The sequence below is a fragment of the Anguilla anguilla genome, chromosome 8 (assembly GCF_013347855.1).
Source record: "Anguilla anguilla isolate fAngAng1 chromosome 8, fAngAng1.pri, whole genome shotgun sequence".
Taxonomy (NCBI): Eukaryota; Metazoa; Chordata; class Actinopteri; order Anguilliformes; family Anguillidae; genus Anguilla; species Anguilla anguilla.
Genome location: NC_049208.1, coordinates 50696452 through 50713476, shown reverse-complemented (window position 1 = coordinate 50713476; position 17025 = coordinate 50696452). Strand labels below are relative to the sequence as shown.

Genomic DNA, 17025 nt, shown 5'->3' with positions numbered 1-17025 from the left:
ACTCCTGAGGCCGCCTGAGCCACCAATTGCTCGTTTACTTTTGCTGCAGTGAACTGTTTGGGGAAAAGCTAGAAAAAGGGAAATTCACTTATACAGCAGACAAATTAACATAATGTCAAATAAAAGAGTCGTGTTTTGTATTTGGTTGCATATCGTTTGCATGCCATGACTTTGTGTTGTCTGTGACCTACCAACTTCATCAGAGTCTGGATTTCTTATTGTCAGGTTGTCCTACAAGCGATAAAAAAACTCTTTGCATTTGAATGGATCTCTATGGGAATTGCAGGGTGGGACTAGATTCAGCTGTAAATTATGCTGATACAGTATGGAACACATTTGTTGGCTAAATGGCTTTAAGTCATCAAGGGTCCAAGGTATCAAATGAGCCTCAAACCACCATGCTGCTGCCAGATATGTAGTAGATACTACAAGCATTGTTTCTCCTGATTCATTTTCCTGTTGAACTCAGTGGAAAGAATATTCAGGTGAAACAATGCTTGTAGTATCTACTGCATATCTGGCAGCAGCACGGTGGTTTGAGGCTCATTTGATACCTTGGACCCTTGATGACTTAAATCACAGTGCCATTTTACAGCATGTGTAAAGTATAAATAGGACGTCATTGAAAGCAAGCCAGTCACTCATTTAATTATGAGGAGAACCATATATCATAATCAAGAAGTTTACGAATGACGGCTTTCATGGAAGGCTTTCTCCAAATGCATTTCTGAAAACATAAACAGAAATAATTCCGTTCGAAAACACGTCGGTGTTCTTGGTGTCCTGTTTGTAACATAAACGATATCCTGCCTTCCCCTTGATCAATCCACCTGATCTATGGAAGCCCCAGAATGCACTTCACCCGTTGAGAGTCAGCCACAAGTGACATCACCACCTACATCATCTCCATCAGTACGCAGTAGAGAGTGCGGCGTTAATGTAGCCAAAGCAGAATCTGAATGAATTAAAGAGGGATCAAATGTACCCTATCAGGGGGGAGAGAGATGCGCTTTCGGAGTTGTTTCGACCCTGAACACTTTCACCGTGTAAAGACGCTTTCTCCCTCTTCTGGTTATCTGCTCCACGTCTTACGCGGCACTTCGACGGCCTCGTTCGGCTACAGCCGCAAAGCGCGCCTTTCCACCGCGGGGGGAAAGACGACCTCAACTTTCCGAAGGCGAGACGAGTCTGACGCTTGACGGGAACGGAGGGGAGGCGCGGAGAGGAGGCGCGGAGAGGAGGCGCGGCGACGTCCTGCGGGCGCCGCGGGCTGGCGTCGGCGGGCCGCCCGAGCGCGCGGGGGTTAAAGGGAGAGAGGGAGAGCGCTCGCCCGACCGTCCTTTTCGGGGAATTTAAAAACAGAAGCGAGGGCACCGCGCTCGAAATTAGACCAGGATATGGTCAGCTGACTCACTCCGGCGAATTGCGTCACGGCAGAAGGAAACCGAGAGGCTCTTTTTCGGTCTGAGGTGACGCGCCCTCGGCCGTCGTGAACTCGAAATGTTTTTTCGTTTTTTTTAAACGTCCCCTGCGCTCGCGTCGACCACAACCTCCGTCTCCCCCATCCAGGCCGCCGCTGCCGGGAACCATCAGCGGCAGCGTGTCAAACGTGCTGCTCTTTCATTCTCTCTCACATCAGACTCTCTCTCCCTCTCTGCCTCTCTATCCTCTCTCTCTCTCTCCTTCTCTCCCTCTCTGCCTCTTTCTTCCTCTCTGCCTCTCACTCTCTCTCTCTTCCTCTCTGCCTCTCTATCCTCTCTCTCTCTCCCCCTTTCTGCCTCTCTCTTACTCTCCCTCTCACTCTCAACAGGTGGCAAAATGCACGGAAGCTGAGATCCGTGGCTGAATCTCTTGAAAGCTTCTCGGGTTGTTCACTGCGTTTCTATTGGCCAAAGGCATTTCCAGAGAGAGCGTACGTGCGTCGCTCTTCGCGAAAACCGTTAGACGAGCAGCACGTCCCAAAAAAAAATAAAGCTCAGAGAGAAAAACTTCTGCTGAGAGTGCTGCCAAAACCTCTCCTCCCCAGCACACACACACACACACACACACGACACACGCCCATGAATTCATTCTCTCTCACTGGCTGGCTGGCTGGCTGGCTGGCCGACTCTCGCTCGCTCACACGCTTACCTGAGCTTCAAGTTCTCCATGAACTGTTCCATGGTCACCTCGTCGAGGAGGACAAAGTCGGACTTCCCGAACTCCAGCCCCTCCAGTTCCGCCATGGCGAAGTGAGCTGAGGGACGGCCGGGCGGCGAGCGAGAGCAGAGCGAAAGAAACCGAGAGAGGAAGAGAAGAGGAAGAGAAGAGGCAGAGAAGACACCCGCAGGCCCCGACAGAGCAGGCAGACTGCAGTGGGTGGGGCGAAACCATGCGCTTAGGTGGAGTCAAGTAGAGGCGGGGTACAGGCTGCGGCATGTCATCACGAGCACGTGTGTGTGTGTGTGTGTGTGTGTGTGAATGTGTGTTGTGTGTGTGTGAGCGTGTGTTTGTGTATGTGTGTGAGTGTGTGAGGGTGTGTGAGTGTGTGCTTGTGTGTGTGTGTGTGTTGTGTGTGTGTGTGAGCATGTGTGCATGTCTGTGTTTGTGTGTATGTGTGTGAGTGTGTTTGTGTGTGTGTGTGTGTGTGTGTATGTGTGTGAGTGCGTGTGAGCGTGTGCTTGTGTATGTGTGTGAGTGTGTGAGGGTGTGTGAGTGTGTTTGTGTGTGTGTGTTTGTGTGTGTGTATGTGTGTGAGTGTGTGAGTGTGTGTGTGTGTGTGTGTGTGAGCATGTGTGCATGTCTGTGTTTGTGTGTATGTGCGTGTGTGAGTGTGTTTGTGTGTGTGTGTATGTGTGTGAGTGTGTGTGAGTGTGTGTGAGCGTGTGCTTGTGTGTGTGTGTGTGTGTGTGAGCATATGTGCATGTCTGTGTTTGTGTGTATGTGCGTGTGTGAGCGTGTTTGTGTGACGTGTGTGTGGGTGTGTGAGCGTGTGCTTGTGTGTGTGTTTGTGTGTGTGTGTATGAGCGTGTGTGCATGTCTGTGTTTGTGTGATGTGTGTGTGTGTGTAACTGGACAGTATAGTTGTCATTAAATGGGTGTCTCTTCCTTCTCTGTTCCTGTGGCAGCCTCTGTGTCAGGGCTGACCGCAGCGCATAAGCTGTGGAGGAAACAGAGGCGGCTGCCTCCTGTTCGGTCCCCCCTGAAACCCCCCCCCCCCCCCTCCAACACGAAGACTTCTTTCTCTAAAGATACTCCACTCAACCCGGGGGGATTGACTGTAATGCTGCCCCAGCAGTGCTGAGCTGCGGTAGGAAACGCGGACGCTGAGGGGACCTTTATCTCTCCAGAAGGACAAGAGCCATTTTTCCGGCGTCCGGTCCACCCGGGATGCCCCCCCCCACCCCCCTCCACCCCCCCATCCCCGCCGCCCCATCATTAGCTGCTCTGGGCTGAACCAGAGCCACGCCCCGTTTATGCAGAAAAGAGAGAGAGCAGGAACTCGGGTGTGTGAGAGAGAGGGGGTGAACGAGGGCCGTGTCTGTTTCTGCTTTCCGTGCCGACTCCTGGTCTTACTGGCCCAACATTTACGCATCGGGCAGCAAGGCGGTGCAGCGGGTAACGCTGTCGTCTCACAGCAAGAAGGTCGTGGGTTCGAATCTCGGCTTGGGGCCTCTCTGTGTGGAGTTTGCACGTTCTCCCCGTGTCCGCGTGGGTTTCCTCCTCCTCTCACAGTCCAAAGACATGTAGTTAGGCTAATTGGAGATGCTAAATTGCCCATAGGTATGAGTGTGTGAGTGAATGGTATGTGTGTGTCCTGCAAAAGATTGGCAACCTGTCCAGGGTGTATTCCTGCCTCTCACCCAATGCACGCTGGGATAGACTCCAGCACCCCCCGTGACCCTGCTCAGGATAAGCAGGCATTGATGATGGATGGATGGATTTACGCCATTTGACATTACATTTCTCGACAAGCACATGAACAACAATCAAAAACTGTTCTTGCGTTCCACCATGAAACATTTTTTACTTTGATCTAATCTACAAGCGATCCAGTATTTATTTTTCATCATTTCATTTAGCCAGGGCAATCGGTGGAAACGAAAACCTCAGTTAGAACCTTTATTTAAATTCTCGGAGGTACAATTGAGGGCCAGGCCCTCATTTTCCATGTAGCCGAGATTACAAACACAATTAAACACAATAAGTGTAATAAAAGATCACAGAATATAGCAACAGTAACTAACATAGTAAATAATAAAATAACTAGAATAAAATACAGTAAAATATAATAAAAATATATAATTAAACAAAAATAATAAAATAAAATAAAATAATAAAATTAATAAATAAAAACCTATAGGATCTAAAATGCCCACCCTTGGTCTATAAGAACCAAATATAATTTAAAAAAATATAATAAAAAAATAATAAAATAAAATAAAATAATTAAAAAAACAATAAAATAAAATAAAATAAAATAAAATAAAATAAAATAAATAAATAAAAACCTATAGGATCTAAAATGCCCACCCTTGGTCTATAAGAACCAAATATAATTAAAAAAATATATAATAAAAAAAATAATAAAATAAAATTAAAAAATTAAAAAAACAATAAAATAAAATAAAATAAAATAAAATTAAATAAAATTAAATAAAATTAAATAAATAAATAAAAACCTATAGGATCTAAAATGCCCACCCTTGGTCCATAAGATCCAAGGAGGGGGGGGTGGGGGGTGGTCATGCCCCTATGGAACTATGAGGCTGTGAAGAGGGAAACACAGACCTAAGCAGAACCATCCGTGCGATTGACTGACACACGAAATGCGCAGTGTGCAGGTCTCCAAGTGACCTTGGCGCCCATGTGACTTCCTAGGAAGGGCGCTCTCCGCCTCTTTAAACTTGTGATGGGGTTTCACTACCCTGGGTGGGGCTCAGAGTTCTGGGTGGGTTTCCTCAACTCCTCCTGGGTGAGAATTATAAACTGTGGGCACAGTTTCCCAGGACAGCGTGAGCAAGATTTCCCAAACTTCAGCGAGGGGGTGTTCACCCCCCTTAATACGGATTATGAACAGTGCCATTTCCACTTTTCCTTAACTGGCCAAGAAGAGGACTCTTAAGAAATAATACCATGAAACATTTATTGATATGTATTTATTTACAATTATTTAACCAGGCAGGTTGGCTGACAAATCATTTCTCTTTTACAGAAATGGCCTTAATAATCAAAGTGGGGAGGGAATGCTTGTAATTCAGTAAGAAAGCATTACACTTATTAAAGCATGTCATCGCAGAATAGGTTACATTACATGACAGACGCACTTATCTAGAGCGACTACATTGCATCCATTTACACGGCTGGATATATACTGAAGCAATGCAGGTTAAGTACCTTGCTCAAGGGTACAACGGTATTGTCCTACCGGGGAATCAAACCTGCAACCTTTAGGTTACAAGGCCAACTCCTTACCCATTATACTACACTACAACTCCAAGGTAAATTAAGATTACCAATGCGTGGGCTAGAATGTGGCTGATCCCACCAGGACCTTTTGACCAATCAGAGGCCATGTTACTTAATGGCCAAAGTATGTCTTGAAGCTGGGTCTAAAGAAAAATATAGCTGATTTTTTATATTATGCGATGTAAAATGAATGCTGAACTATCGCTTTAACCCCGATACTCTGTAGTGGGGAGCTGTATAGCTTCAAGAAGGCCTCTCACAAACACCACAGATCCCCAGCTTTACACACTCCGATCATCAACAGCAAGTGTTTACTGCGGCATCCATTTTGCGCTACAATTTATACAGCAGATCAATTTGTGTCTGTGTGCTAAACGGTTGAATAGACATTCTACACAAGTACTACAGAGGAAGGAGGAGTTAGCAGAACACCCGCCGCAAATACTCCGCGCCTGCATTCCATTACCTGTCACCTGGAGAGCGGTGACCCGGTGTTCTCACAGGATACGCACCTTCCGCAGTGACGGTGCTATCAGCGCACCCCGGCTGTGAACGGTAATTACGACACATGCCTTTACAGCAGCTCCCGAACCGTGCAATTACGGGCTTAAGAAGCTAATACGACCAGTGCCTATTACCTGGATGTCATAACACAAAAATAAGCTCGGTGTGGCGTGGTGTGGGTCTCCCTTAGCCCACACAACAGCTCCATAAGCACTTCGTGAGGCATGTCGGATAGAGCCGTCATTGCTGATAAATTTGTACAGGATTTTGTTTACGTGGTGAAAAAAAAAAACCCCTGAAGTACCCCCGTCGAAGGGTACAGCTCACCATCCTGAGTGGGATGAGAACCCACAAGCCTCTGTGTACCAGGTCTTGGCTCTCTGCTCCTTTCAGCCTTCTCTTTCCCCCCCAACCCGTCCTCCACTCCCCTCTCTCCCCCCCCTCCCCCCACCCCCCACCCCCCGCTCACCCGTCTATCACATCATATCTCTCTGCCTCTGCATCAACCACTGGCCCCGCCCACTTCCTGTGGCCCGGGGGAAAGGCCCGCGCGACGGCGGCCCCTCATTGGCCGCGCGGCTTCTGCGACGAGCAGGCCGCGTGCTGACGGACGCACAGAAATACTCCGCGAGACAGACGCCGAAGGGAGACTAAAAATAAAAAAAATTAGCCGAGCGAGACAGTGACACAGTCACACGAGTCAGTGGAGCTACCCTTCGTACAGGAGAGCTGGTTTCAGTTTACCTCACTCCGGTTTTTACAGTAATCTTTTTTTGGAATTAACCTGTAAGGCCATGTGACCGGTGATGTCAAAAAAAAGCATTTTAATGAACTGCGGGTGGGGGGGGGGGGGGGTCATTATTTTCAGCAGAACACCGTTCAAACATTGTGTGTACAATCATTTCCAACAGTCATTTATGCACTCGAATACAGGCTTTAAGGACAATGGCGCAAGCCCACCATCTGGTGGCTGAACTATACAATCACACTCCTGAACAAACCTTAGGCGAGATTATACTTCAGTTAATCACTGAACAGACTACAAAGGGTCTCCTCAATTCACAAGGCATTTGGAGAAGTTTTGGTTTCCCAACGTTTAATATAAACACAACAGAGGAAGCACAGTGTATACTCCAAGATTTTTTTTTTAATAATTTAATTTCAAGCAACAATACAGATAACCACTTCTGATTTTAGGAAAGTATAATTCCATAATTTGTTTATTCACCCACGTGTGAGACAGGAATGTGAATGACACATAAACACATATAAAGTAAATGTAGCACATAACATTGGCAGTCAAGATTTCAGCTCAGCTGTGTGTTCGATTCCCAAGAGGTATGTGTTCACCAGACCTGGGTGAAATACATACATATTGTTTTGGATTCAAATACTTTTCTGTGCTCTATTGATCTTGCCTGGTGTAACTGAGCCTGCTAATGTGACCAGAAGGTGGGGTTTGCACTTTATGAGAGTATTTCTTTGGTTCCAATACGCTGGCGTAGAAAGGTATTTGAATCCACCCAGGTCTGGTGTTCACCACTTTGTCACATGGTGCTTACTAGGTCAAAGCGTCAGTAAAAGGGTGGTGATGCAGGATATGTTCTCAAAGCATTATGGGTATGCAGTTACACACAGAGGGAGTTAGATAATATGGTACTAATCCCATAATTACTCACGAGGAGGAGAATTTAGAAGTTAGAATTTAGTTAGAATTATAACTGCATTCCTCATAAGAGAGACTAGAGGAAGCTCTGCAAAATACATCCGGCATCTAGACTCTAAAGTAGTTTTGATGAATCATTAAATTATTTTTTTTATGCTAGGTGTTTCGTGTTATGGTTCTGGGCAAGCTTGCTTTGCTTCAAACATTGGACAGATTTCTAACCGGTAGAAGCCGAATAACACCAATGTGAATGAGAAATGTCTTTCACAAGCAAATACCAGTAGGCTGTTCACATATACAGTCGGTTCATAGCATCATTAGCCTTCAAATAATCCCCTTTTTTGCACGTGCAGTTGTTTGTTTTTTCAACACCCTGGATACCAGCCACTGGTCATATTGTTAAAAACAACACTAAAGATGGGGCACATTTACAGGTGACAGGTGTGCATATGTTCACTGGTCTAACGTATCCAAGGCAACAGAGCACTGGAGCAGATCGAATCTAGTTCTTCTATTAACAGTGGAGACAGCATGTTGATATTAACTTCATTTTCAGTAGAATGGATTTATTCCCTTCCCCTGATCTGAAGCATAAAAGTGTTCCCGTCCGCTAGTTTTTCGACTGCGCTCATTAATTCAATTAGCTCTTCTTTTTACGTAAGAAATTCCTATCTATAAACTGTGGTGGTTGAAATAGATTTTTCAACATAGTTGGGCCACTTTTCTTTTTTGAGGTTTGTTCTTTCTCCGGTGTTGTTGAAGCGCCAGCAGGGGGCACCCTGTGGTTATCCCCTTGCCCTGGCGTGGCTCTGCCCTCCTTCTCTTTGGAGCGGGACTCCGAGACGCTTCTCTTTCTTCGGGGGTCCGTTGGCGGGGTGGGGTCCGCGCGGCCCCCTCGCCCGGGCCCCTTGCCCCCCGGCCCCTGGTCGTATTTCGACGGGTCGTACCCTCCGGCCGCCGCGGAGCCGGGGCCCGAGTCTCTCGCGCCCTCCCTGGCGGGTCGCCGTGGCAACGAGGCGCTCCTTCCGGGCTGCCTGCCGCGCTCCTGCTCCACGCCCTCCCGCCTGGAGGAGGGCCGACTCCCCTCCTCTCCCAGAATCCTCTGCTTCAGCTCGTAGCTCTTGCTGGAGGAGCCCACCAGCTGGAGGGCGTCGCCCGTCTGGAGCACCAGAACCTTGTAAATGCCTCCGAGCTTCAGGGCGAGCTGGCCGACCTGGCGCTGTCGCTCCTGGCTCATGGAGGAGAGGGGGATCTCCTGGGTGCGGAGGCCCGCCTGCACCTCCCTCAGGAGCCCCGCCAGCTTGTCCTCGGCCTGCGGCGCGTGGCGGCCCGCCAGCACCACGGTGCTGACCCCCGAACCGTCCACGTGCTGCACCTCCATCTGCACGCCGTGCTCCTGCAGGATCTCTTGGACCTCGTCGTTGCGGAAGGAGCCAGCGTAGCGGAGCGCGTGGGTGTCCACCGCGAAGGAGGCGCGGTCACGGGGGCTGGCCGAGGGCCGGCCCCCCGGGGGGGAATCGTACAGGAAGCTGGCCGCGGAGCCGGGCGATGGGACGCGGGACGGGGTGACGGAGGAAAAGGAAGTAGGCGATTGCTTGGCATCCTTAGGACTCCATCTCCCAGCATCCACCTTGGCACCGTTCAGCCTGTATGACATGTCTGCTTCCGATGAGAGTCCCCATTTAGCCGCCCCTCCCTCGGAGAGGACGCTGGGGCGGGGCTCAAGGTATGAGCTCTGCGATTGGCCTTCGTAGGAGGCGTGGTCGCGGTGGTGGGGGCTGGCCGAGGGCTGGCCCCCCGGGGGGGAATCGTATAGGAAGCTGGCCGCGGAGCCGGGCGATGGGACACGGGACGGGGTGACGGAGGAAAAGGAAGTAGGCAATTGCTTGGCCTCCTTAGGACTCCAACTCCTAGCATCCACCTTGGCACCGTTCAGCCTGTATGACATGTCTGCGTTTGATGAGAGTCCCCATTTGTCCGCCCCTCCCTCGGAGAGGACGCTGGGGCGGGGCTCAAGGTATGAGCTCTGCGATTGGCCTTCGTAGGAGGCGTGGTCGCGGTGGTGGGGGCTGGCCGAGGGCCGGCCCCCCGGGGGGGAATCGTACAGGAAGCTGGCCGCGGAGCCGGGCGATGGGACGCGGGACGGGGTGACGGAGGAAAAGGAAGTAGGCGATTGCTTGGCATCCTTAGGACTCCAACTCCCAGCATCCACCTTGGCCCCGTTCAGCCTGTATGACATGTCTGCGTTTGATGAGAGTCCCCATTTGTCCACCGCTCCCTGGGAGAGGACGCTGGGGCGGGGCTCGGGGTACAAGCTCCGCGATTGGCCTTCGGAGGCGAGCAGCTCCGCCAGTCTGACCCTAGCGGCGCTCAAACTGAGGAAGGTCCCCTCCAGCAGCGCCTGCCCGGGGTGCTGCCGGTTCACCTTGAACCCGTGCCTCCTCAGGATAGAGAGCGCGGCGTCCTGATCCCGAAACTGCCGCAGGTCCAGCGTGGCTCTCACAGGCAGGTCCACCTAAACACACACACATACACACACACATAAAAGTGCTGAGAATGTCCTCTCAAATACAAAAGCACAAACACACTTACATTACATTACAGGTATTTAGCAGATGCTCTTATCCAGATCCACTTCCACAACTTTTACACAGCATGTACATTCCATCCATTCATACAGCTGGATATATACTATGAAGCAAGACAGGTTAGGTACCTTGCTCAAGGGTACAACGGCTGTGTCCTACCCGGGAATCCTGAGTCCCTTGTATAATTATTCTTATATTACAAATTTATACAACTTAACGTGTGCTACAGCACATCAGATAAGAGCAGTACGCTACTCAAAGGTACAACGGGAGTGCAACAGCTAGGATTCAAACATGCAACCTCCAGATTTCAAGCATTGGCTCTCTGGCTTCTACACCGCAGCGGAAAGTCCACTAGCAGCATATGAGCTGAGCAGAGGGACTCCTGCGTAACCGAGCAACCGAACTCCGGGGGCAATGCCAGGCTTCAAGGCCGTACCTCAGCATGCTCCCCCGGGCGGACCGTCAGGGGAAAAGACTGCCCCTCCAACTGCAGCACGTGCGCCCTCTGCAGGACACGAGCCGCCACTGCAGGGGCACAGGGAGAGGGAGTGAAACAGTTACAATCTGACTATTAGCCCGTTATATCCTATTTGTTGCATAACAATGGTCCAAGTTCAACTACCAATGACAGTTTTGCTTGACAACGGTAAAATATGCCCAAACGGCTGCAGAAGAATATTTCAATTCCAGGTGATTAAATAGATAAAAATCAATAAATACAAAAGTAACCATATTTAGTCATTGTTGGTAACCCGTTGTATATAAGTGGAATAAACCCCTCCGGGCTGTCCCGGTTATTAGAAAATAATGTAGGCTACTTCGGTGGTAGTATGGGGTTACAGAGGAAATCATAGGACAGATGGACCGACGACGTCGCTTTTTCATACGTCAGTGGGCTAATTTGTCTAATCTTCGCGGGACTTTAGACCGCGGTGGAAACACAGACAACCATTGGCTGAAGGAACCTTTTAGTTCCTTGAAATGTAGTTCCTTTGGACTGAAAGTTCCGGGTACTTTTGGTGGAAACGCGGCTAGAGAGAAAATAACCCCAGAAAGAGGTTCAAAGGGAGCAATACTGATCTTTATTTTTCACTGCCATAATGAATGGAAATATTTTTTTCTCTAGGGGGGGTCTCCTGGGTGGGGCATTCAGCTGAAACACTGCTTTTCAGAGCAGCATAGCACTCAAATCTGTGACTGTGTGAGAGCAACCTGCGGCCAGTAGTCTGGTGGGGATAAATTAGCATTACCACCCCCCCCCCCCTCTACAAAAGCCACTACTCCTCTATTCAGTCAGACGCCTGCAGTCTGTCTGCTCAAGCTGCATAGAGCGCTGTTTGCCCAACTTTCAAAAAAAAGGTTGAAAAAAAAGAGGATTAAAAAGCTGTTGCTGGTTTCAACACTAACATTATTGACCAGATCACATCAATACTAATATCACAATTGTTTGTCTCTTTAGGTAAATGTAAAGTCTTTGATCCCACCCACCCACCCCCACCGCTGTCTGGAACACGTAGTCCACATTACCTTCTGGACGCTCGAAAACGACAAACGCCCGGTGTGGAGCTTGGTCGGAGTACACCACCCTGAGCACCTCCCCGCCCCCGTTCCGAGGCCGCAGGAAGTGAATCGTCAGCTTGTCAATCATCCGATCTTCTGGAAGCTTGCGTGGAACACCGCGGACTTCTACGGCAGTGAAGCCTGCATCCATGGCGATGCTTGAATGAAGAACAACAAAGAGCAATTTTTTTTTCCACAACTACAAGTGTGTCAGAACATCAAACACAGCCGACTACATCCTAAAGTTACACTTCAAACCCTCATTTTTTAATCAGAATGGCTTTTTTAAGTGCTTAAAAAAGGGGAAATCAACTATCATTTTAAGGAATGTTTACACTGGAACAATCCTCCCACACTCCATTTTTACATTACAGGCATTTAGCAGACACTCGTATCCAGGGTGACTTACACAATGCTTTTTTTACATAGCTGGATATATACTAAAGCAATACAGGGCAGGTACCTTGCTCAAGACTACAGAGGCAGTGTCCCACCTGGGAATCAAAACTGGGACCTTTAGGTTAGAAGACAGCTCCTAACCCATTACACTACACAATTACTGCCCTTTAACACACATACTATAAAGACACATACTGCCAGGAATTAATGGCTTTGTCTGACCGCATTCCTATCACAGGTGGCAATCTTGCTGCTTTATAAACAAAACAATCACGTAAAATGAGACGTCACTGAATTATGGGCCAGACGTTAACAATCAATAACAGGTCAAAACTGTGACATAGAAGATTATCACAGCATAGAATTAACCTCGAAATAACAAATAACAAAAACGTAAGCGTCAACTGGCTAGGACATTGCTTACGTTTATTATTTAGGTTAAAAATGAAAATACTCTTTCGACTCAAGCGTGAATAACTTCGCAAGACACTAAATGAAAGCGAAACAGGGAAATAGTCTGCTTTGAACGCAACACATCGACGCGTCTTTGCTGGACAACTAGAACGAGTAAGAATGTACTCTAACATAATACGTGCAGGGAAAGCGTCCATCTGAACCTGTTAGGCTTAAATTATAGCCACAAAAGTTCAGCGATGATCGAAATTATCCGCCTTGAAGTCGTTAAAAGTAGGCTAACGTTTGGAGAGCTGAGTATTCGGACTTCAACGAATTCTCCAAAACAGAAGTGCGTCTGGAAGTTGCATTTCCGTCCAACTTGTCATTTTTACAAAGGAGGAATACAGGGAAACAACACGGTTACCTTCTCGCGTCCAACATGGGGACTAGTAGCTGTGCGCCCTCGTTCATCGTTCGTTATCCATCGCGTTTCGGATGAAACGAAAGTAAAAGTGATCCTCTGACGTCACTAGTTAGCCACTTGGGTACGCTAGCATAACCAGTTGTCAGATTCTTTTGTTTATGAGAGCGAAACGGTAACAGGGTACGTGCTGTACTGTCCAGTGTTTTCCACCAATATGCTGCGTAAAACCACGAATCAATTTCAACGTCACAATTATTTTCACCAGTGCATGGATACTCAAATCTGGACCTGGAATCCAAATCCGGCCCTGGTTTTCTCTCCCCCCAGGTAATCTGCTGAACAATTAGTGCTACTGATTGGCCAGACTGTATTCACACCTGACTCCCAGGCACTAGTGCAACTAAAATCCTGAACTCAGGGACACCGGCAGGGATTTTTGACCCCATGAAAATATCTTAGTGGGACCCACAAGCCCAGGACACACCATCCACACACAATTGCAGCACTATTTTGAAGGCCCCAGTACAGCACCATTGTCTACCCTGGACCTGGAGCACCCAGAGGCTTAGCCAGCCTAAAACATGCCATTGCAGCCTAATATGTTAAGGGGATACAAGCTTTTGAAATGCAAAGTTTTTTTTTTTTTAAATCACTATTATACAATGATCAAATTTCCAAGTTTTGAAGGGCACAGTGAGTACAACCACTAACTTCAGAAAAGCCATTCAGCCAAACCATACATGGCTAGCCTGTTGCCAATTCCCAAATAAAGACAATGTGCCAACAGGTAAAATAATTTTACCACATCCCTTTTACCAGTTTGGTGAGTCCAGTTATGCTCCAACACCACCACCTTTCCTTGAAGATTACGAGTAATATCCACTGATCTCTCATGCAACCAGCAATGACTGAAGTATTGCGCAACTTCTTTAATGTGCAAGTAAAATCAAAACAGAAGGGTTTCAGTCCACAGTGGTTTAAGCTGAATAAATGACAACCATGCTTAATGTAGTAAAAAAAAATTTATTCAGAGTTAGTTAAAAGCTCAACATTTCACATCAATGCGCTGGACGTCACTCCTCCCTGCGTGTGCTGCCACCTGTGGACAAGAAACAGTACTGCTGGAGAAAAATCGCACTCTGGGCAATCTTCGCATCTACACAAACATTCACCTTTAAAAGTTTAAGTTCAAAAAACATGGTTCTGAATTAAAGCAGTCATTTGAACAGGTCTTAAGACACAATCTACATTAAAACAAAAGGAACCGTTTGTAGAATAAAAGCTTCGTTTCCAATGCCGGTGAAAGCCCGTCACCCTACATCGCAGTCTGAGGTGGGCAGGGCGATCAGCGGGAGTACGTCGGTGTCCGAGGTTTATATAACCTTGCCGCGGAGACTGACAGCAAAGCCTCAAACCGCCCCGGTCTCTCTAGCAGACACCACAGGAAAGGACACGGGCCACAGAGCAGGCCCAGCCTCGCTGAACGGCCTGCAGGTGGTCACACGGGAGGAGCCGTACCACTGAGCCGACATACCTACACAGCCACGCGGGTCACAAATTCAGACACCCAAAAAGGTAGCTGGCCGACGCCAGACCTTCAACAGGGACAGTAGCCAGGCACCCAACTGCCTGTGGCGGCAGGGAACTCCACCTTGCTCCCCAAGCAGTCTTCAGTTAGTGCTCACGGCACCTGTGGAGATCCTAGAATGAAAAGGAGTAGGGGTGTTACGCAAATAGGCATTTATTTAACGTAGAGCACTTTTTCCAAAGACATACTGTGGGTTATATTGTAAACAAACTGGTCGAAATGAGGTATTGCCAAACGTTGGGATAGTGAGCGTTGTCCGAGGTTTATATAACCTTGCCGCGGAGACTGACAGCAAAGCCTCAAACCGCCCCGGTCTCTCTAGCAGACACCACAGGAAAGGACACGGGCCACAGAGCAGGCCCAGCCTCGCTGAACGGCCTGCACAACTCCGCGCAGTGCGCACCAATGAACCGTGAAACAGCTCAGTGGTGCGCACGCAACTACGGCACAGATATCACTGGCAAAAAAATGCGTATTGAACCCGTACAAGAAACATATCCGTGTCACTACGGTGATTAATAAACAAGACTACAATTACCCAAACTCCATTTTGTTCTCCATGTCCACACGTGCATCCGGAAAAGGCGACTCAATCCATCTCGCTAGCGGAGGCTCGAAGCGAACTACCTACAGGACTGAAAAACGCATTGAAAACATGGTTAAAACATGCAATTAGTGGAGTCCTAATACTTCTATCATGTTAAAAATGTTACGAAGTTAGTCTTTCAGCTATACCAGCAAACTTTCTAGGTGACTAAATCCACGTGGCGTGACCCAAGTCAGTTAACTTGGTTAACACAGAAACTAACAAAAAAGCAGAACAGCTCCAAGTTACTACCTACAATTTTCGGAATGGAACAAGCCATTAAAATAGAATAAAAGCAATAAATAAGTACGTTATCTAGCTAATAAGTTGACACCAATACAGCTATGTTTCGCGAGCAGAACATGCAACGTGCTGGGTACACATTTCAAAATACCAGCATTTTAATCACGAAATCAACAAATGAATAATGGTCATACCAGCGAAGAGGTGAACTCTCTGATCTCCGACTGTAAACACGAGAGACACGTTCCACTGGCGATTTTCTCCATTTCCATTTGTTGCATAGACAGACAGCACACGCTCTAAGAGCCGTACACTGGAGAGAACTGTACAATGGGAGTTCCGACGTATTTAAACTAGCTTTTGCGCATGCGCTGGACACTCCGAAGCCGGAAGTGCCAATACTCCTGAAGGGGCAATGCGTAAACATTTAGCAGCAATAAAGTGTGTTGAACCAAACACATTTTCAAACATTGTTTATTATTTAAAAACAGGTTAATGCAGGTGTATTAACGCCTGATTTTCTTCGTAGCAGATGCTCTTATTCAGAACAACTCGTGCAGCTTACATACAATTATACAATTCAGGTTAAGTGCCTTATTTCAAGGTACGTCTGCAGCAGTGCCCTACCTGAGAGTCAAACTAACAACCTGGGGGGTACGAGCCCGCTTCCCTAAGGAACGCGCTGCGCTGTCACCCCAAGTGAGAGCCTTGTGCAATATTTATTTTCACACAGTCGCTAAATATACTGCCAAAAGAATGAATGTATGCGAACATGCCATTGCGTTCCATTGCGTTAATATTATTGTACGCTGCTTAACATTTTTATGTGTGCGTTACAACAACTCTTACAGTAAATGTGACACAGAGCACCTGTGCGAAATAGCAGTTACAGAATCTAACTTAGTGGAAATGAACACTGCTGTTCTGCACATTAACAAGTTACTATAGCTCGGAAAGTAAATTAGAATGACGGGCAATGTATAAAATACAACTTTAAGCTGATGTAAAATGATGGACAGATCTACTTCCTTATCTATAAGAGCAGCATTTGCTATAAAAATAGATAGCCGACCATACACTGCAGCATAGAGAAAATAGGTGTGTATTTCTGATCCTCATTGTCAGACACTTGCTTTACCAAAGGTGAGAGAGTGAGAGAGATACCACGATCCATCTCTCTATCAGTGATTAACCTCCAGCTGTGCCCTGATTTGTGTCAGAACTTTGATAGCAACATTATCTGTTTATGTGTTGCAAACTGACACTAAAAAACAAACATAAATCTGGGGCGTCAACCTTTCATCGCGCTGAAAAAGGATATTCGACGCACCGTGAGTAAAATTCACCATCACCGCCTGCAGGTGGAGGCAGAGAGCTTAGACAGTGCCATGCGTCACTGGCACACACTCCCTCTTGTTTGGCGCCTCTTGGCACTATGAAGGCTGATCATCTGCCTCATTGTTTCTTTGCTGTATCATCAAATTTTTTAAAATATGATTGCACCGTGTAAATTTTGAAATTGTCCCCATCTCTCTCTCTCAGTTATTTATAGAGTCTCTATAATTTGTTTCTAAATGCATTGTGAATATCAATTCCATGAACAAATGCCTGATAAACGAA

General features: G+C 47.5%; 2 protein-coding genes, 1 long non-coding RNA gene and 2 other non-coding genes across 6 annotated transcripts in view; all 5 read right to left on the bottom strand.

Annotated features, from left to right (window-relative positions):
- Nucleotides 1-2358, bottom strand: part of myo1g (myosin IG) — a 33563-nt gene extending 31205 nt beyond the window's left edge. The window contains exon 1 of the mRNA XM_035431018.1: nucleotides 2131-2358. Coding sequence (XP_035286909.1) covers nucleotides 2131-2225 — 95 coding nt within the window. The 5' untranslated portion in view covers nucleotides 2226-2358. The remainder of the gene's footprint in view (nucleotides 1-2130) is intronic.
- Nucleotides 2359-7027: 4669 nt separating this feature from the next.
- si:dkey-154b15.1 lies at nucleotides 7028-13116 on the bottom strand. Its single transcript, XM_035428032.1, has 4 exons — nucleotides 12989-13116; nucleotides 11737-11927; nucleotides 10646-10734; nucleotides 7028-10133 (listed from the first exon to the last, which is right to left on the bottom strand). The coding sequence occupies exons 1-4, from the start codon at nucleotides 13033-13035 to the stop codon at nucleotides 8259-8261; spliced, it is 2202 nt and encodes a 733-aa protein (XP_035283923.1). The 5' UTR covers nucleotides 13036-13116; the 3' UTR covers nucleotides 7028-8258.
- Nucleotides 13117-13991: 875 nt separating this feature from the next.
- LOC118233147 lies at nucleotides 13992-15758 on the bottom strand. 2 transcript variants are annotated; one of them, XR_004766458.1, is made up of 4 exons: nucleotides 15600-15758; nucleotides 15115-15211; nucleotides 14523-14689; nucleotides 13992-14087 (listed from the first exon to the last, which is right to left on the bottom strand). It is a non-coding gene; the product is annotated as an uncharacterized LOC118233147 (long non-coding RNA). The 2 variants fall into 2 exon arrangements; XR_004766457.1 differs by having other exon boundaries at nucleotides 13992-14689.
- Nucleotides 14349-14482, bottom strand: LOC118234773. Its single transcript, XR_004766717.1, has one exon. It is a non-coding gene; the product is annotated as a small nucleolar RNA SNORA9 (small nucleolar RNA).
- LOC118234772 lies at nucleotides 14827-14960 on the bottom strand. Its single transcript, XR_004766716.1, has one exon. It is a non-coding gene; the product is annotated as a small nucleolar RNA SNORA9 (small nucleolar RNA).
- Nucleotides 15759-17025: the final 1267 nt, after the last annotated feature.

Bases quoted from the DNA above. Each gene is read 5' to 3' on its own strand.
- si:dkey-154b15.1 (XM_035428032.1), bottom strand. From the start codon at position 13,035: ATGAACGAGGGCGCACAGCTACTAGTCCCCATGTTGGACGCGAGAAG. The intron at 11,928-12,988 runs GTAACCGTGTTG...TCTTCATTCAAG, and splicing joins CCCATGTTGGACGCGAGAAG to CATCGCCATGGATGCAGGCT. The intron at 10,735-11,736 runs GTAATGTGGACT...GTGCCCCTGCAG, and splicing joins CGTTTTCGAGCGTCCAGAAG to TGGCGGCTCGTGTCCTGCAG.